A 2,608-nucleotide genomic window follows, 5' to 3' on the forward strand; every position below is an offset into this window, starting at 1 on the left:
GGTTAAAGTTTGATTATTTTTGGGAAAATTTTTTATTTCTTATGAATTTTATAACTCAATGAAAAAAATCATTATGAATGATGAAACTCATAGTTTTGTAGGAAATTTACTGCTCTATAAAAATGGTCTCTTATGATTTTTCGATCAAGTTGAGCGTTTACGAGATATTCATCGTCAAACATCAATGCATATCAATTTTTCTAGTTTTTGATCAATAATTCGAAAAATTTCAATTTATTCTGTGAGTTTCAAGGAAATTTAGACAAATTTGAGTTTTTATTATAAAAGCAACTCCTATAGATGTTTTCTGTTCAAAAATTCATTTAAAAGTTTTTATTCTAATAATATTTTTTTAAATTTTATCTTTAATAATTTAAAATCTTAATCGCGTTGTCATTTATTATTATGAAATTTGTTCAGTGCGTATTTTTAATTTGTTTTTCACAAAATATACATAAAATTTTCGTTCGAGGGGATTTTTGTTTTGAATTCCATTTCTTCTTCTGTTTGTCTTCTGAAACTAACGCCATCTATGTTTTTTACTCTCAACTATCTTCAGTATCTACCCATTTAATACCGTATTTTCAGTGTTCCTAAAACTGATCATCTTGAATACGTAATAAAATAATTCATTTTAAATAAGTCTTATAATCATCACATAAATTTATTTATCATCAATTAACCTACAATGAATAAAGAAATACGTTTTATCGGAATACCTCTACAAAGAATTTCGGAACGTAAGTTACCAAAAGTGAAAGAGGTTATGCGTGTGTTTTTCTACCAACTTAAAATTTTAAAGTATTCAATCAAACAAAGTGCTAAAAATTCAGTTGACCAAGTTATTGAACTGTGGAGAAAAATTAGATTCCAACTAGTGGAGCTCCTAATGCAGTCAAAAAATTTCTTCGCTATCACAGTCAATGGTTAAAATTACAAAAAAATTTCGATAAAAAGAATTCAGCGCAAAACCAAAAGGAAATGAAATTTCAGACTGATCTTGAACAATTATTCGACATTGTGAGCGAAAAATCCTTAAAAGTGCTTGATGATAATATTAGAAAGTTGTATTTGGATCAAAAATTCGGTACCCATAAAGAGATTCTTTCTAATAATGTACCTGTATCAAACTTAACCACGACTATGATGGGAATAGATGAGAGTAGTAAGTATCTGAGATATTTAATTATTATAAAGTCAGGAAGTAGTGTAACTTTTCATAGATGACTAGATGACATTTGACTAGACAATTTTTGGAGTCCTTTCTTAATTATTTGTCATCAAAATGAATAAATTCTATACATTTTCTTCGTTTAATTTATAAAACAGATCTTATTCCAGACTTAGATCAACCGTCTACCAGTCATGCGATTGTTCCAAGTGAAAAATCAGAGTCGTTCTCTACGTATACATTAAGTGGAGTTACAAATTTTGGATCTGATTCAGAGTATGAACCTCCAATTCCGACAAAACGAGCAAAACTTGATGTCTTAACTCCTGAAGTCATTTTTGGACTCGACCGAGCTAATGTCAGCAGTAGAAATGCGATGTTTATTATTGCTCCGGTTTTACTAGCAGTAGGTATTAAAATTGAAGATACAACGCTCAGTTATAGTTCAATTCAACGAGCTCGTATGCTTCAAAGAGAAGACATTGCTAAAGGACTTAATGACAACTTTAAGACACACGATAAATACGTTGTGCATTGGGACGGAAAAATGCTGAATGACCTTGTTGGATCAAAATCTGTGGAACGGCTACCAGTTATTTTAACTGCATTTGGTACCGAACAATTACTTGGGGTTCCAAAAATGAATTCTGGGACGGCAGACAATCAAACATCAGCCATTTTATCGACATTGAGTGAATGGGGTATTACTAATTATGTTAAGGCGATGTGTTTTGACACGACGGCAGTTAATACAGGTAACTTATCAATGATAATTTAATCTAAAAATATTTAATTATTAACGTTCTAGTTTAATTTTTATTGCTTACTGAATTTCACTTTTGAAATTATTGAGAATTATTTACTCATTTGGATTTTAAATATAATCTACAATTTGTTGAAAATATTAAATTTAACGATAGTTATCTATTTTCTTTATACAGGAATTCATAACGGTACATGTAAGGCAATTGAAAAGACTTTGGGAAGAGAGTTAATCTAGTTACCATGTCGTCACCACATTTTTGAGATCATATTGAGAAGTGCATTTGAAGTATATTGGCCTGTGTCATCTGGGCCAAACGTACCAATGTTCGGAAGATTTAAAAAATCATGGGATGAAATAAATAAAACTAATTATAAATCTGGAATTGAAGATACTGTTGTTGCTGATATCATTTTGGATAAAAAAATGAAATATCTAGTTTAATTGCACAATCCTTACAGGTATGATTTAACTGCGATTTTAAGAAAAAAATTTTCTTGTTTCTGACAAATTTTTAATTGTTTTTGATAGTTACTACAACCCCGAGATGACTATAAAGAATTGTTGGAATTGTCGTTGATTTTCCTTGGAGAAATGCCTCAAGAAGAAATTTTTTCAAACGTCCTGGTGCAATTCATCATGCTAGGTGGATGGCGAAGGCAATTTACAGTTTA

At 29.9% G+C, this 2,608-nt stretch overlaps 1 protein-coding gene across 3 annotated transcripts; it reads left to right on the plus strand.

The window, feature by feature from the left end:
* Window positions 1-347: 347 nt before the first annotated feature.
* On the plus strand, window positions 348-2,372 carry LOC141528767 (uncharacterized). Of its 3 annotated transcripts, XM_074244986.1 has the most exons (4): window positions 348-1,165; window positions 1,330-1,577; window positions 1,683-1,926; window positions 2,113-2,372. In XM_074244986.1, the coding sequence occupies exons 1-4, from the start codon at window positions 982-984 to the stop codon at window positions 2,169-2,171; spliced, it is 735 nt and encodes a 244-aa protein (XP_074101087.1). In that variant the 5' UTR covers window positions 348-981; the 3' UTR covers window positions 2,172-2,372. The 3 variants fall into 3 exon arrangements, with proteins under 3 accessions (XP_074101087.1, XP_074101085.1, XP_074101086.1); XM_074244984.1 differs by having other exon boundaries at window positions 1,330-1,926; XM_074244985.1 differs by having other exon boundaries at window positions 1,342-1,926.
* The last annotated feature ends 236 nt before the right edge of the window (window positions 2,373-2,608 follow it).

Source organism: Cotesia typhae, unplaced genomic scaffold, assembly GCF_013202065.1.
Source record: "Cotesia typhae breed Kobodo isofemale line unplaced genomic scaffold, CoteBio_Ctyphae contig_44, whole genome shotgun sequence".
Lineage (NCBI taxonomy): Eukaryota > Metazoa > Arthropoda > Insecta > Hymenoptera > Braconidae > Cotesia > Cotesia typhae.

What these genes read in the sequence shown, in the direction of transcription:
- LOC141528767 (XM_074244984.1), top strand. Translation starts at nt 982, where the DNA reads ATGAAATTTCAGACTGATCTTGAACAATTATTCGACATTGTGAGCGAA. An exon ending in GATGGGAATAGATGAGAGTA is followed by an intron (nt 1,166 to 1,329) that starts GTAAGTATCTGA and finishes TTTATAAAACAG; the next exon opens with ATCTTATTCCAGACTTAGAT. An exon ending in CACGACGGCAGTTAATACAG is followed by an intron (nt 1,927 to 2,112) that starts GTAACTTATCAA and finishes TTCTTTATACAG; the next exon opens with GAATTCATAACGGTACATGT.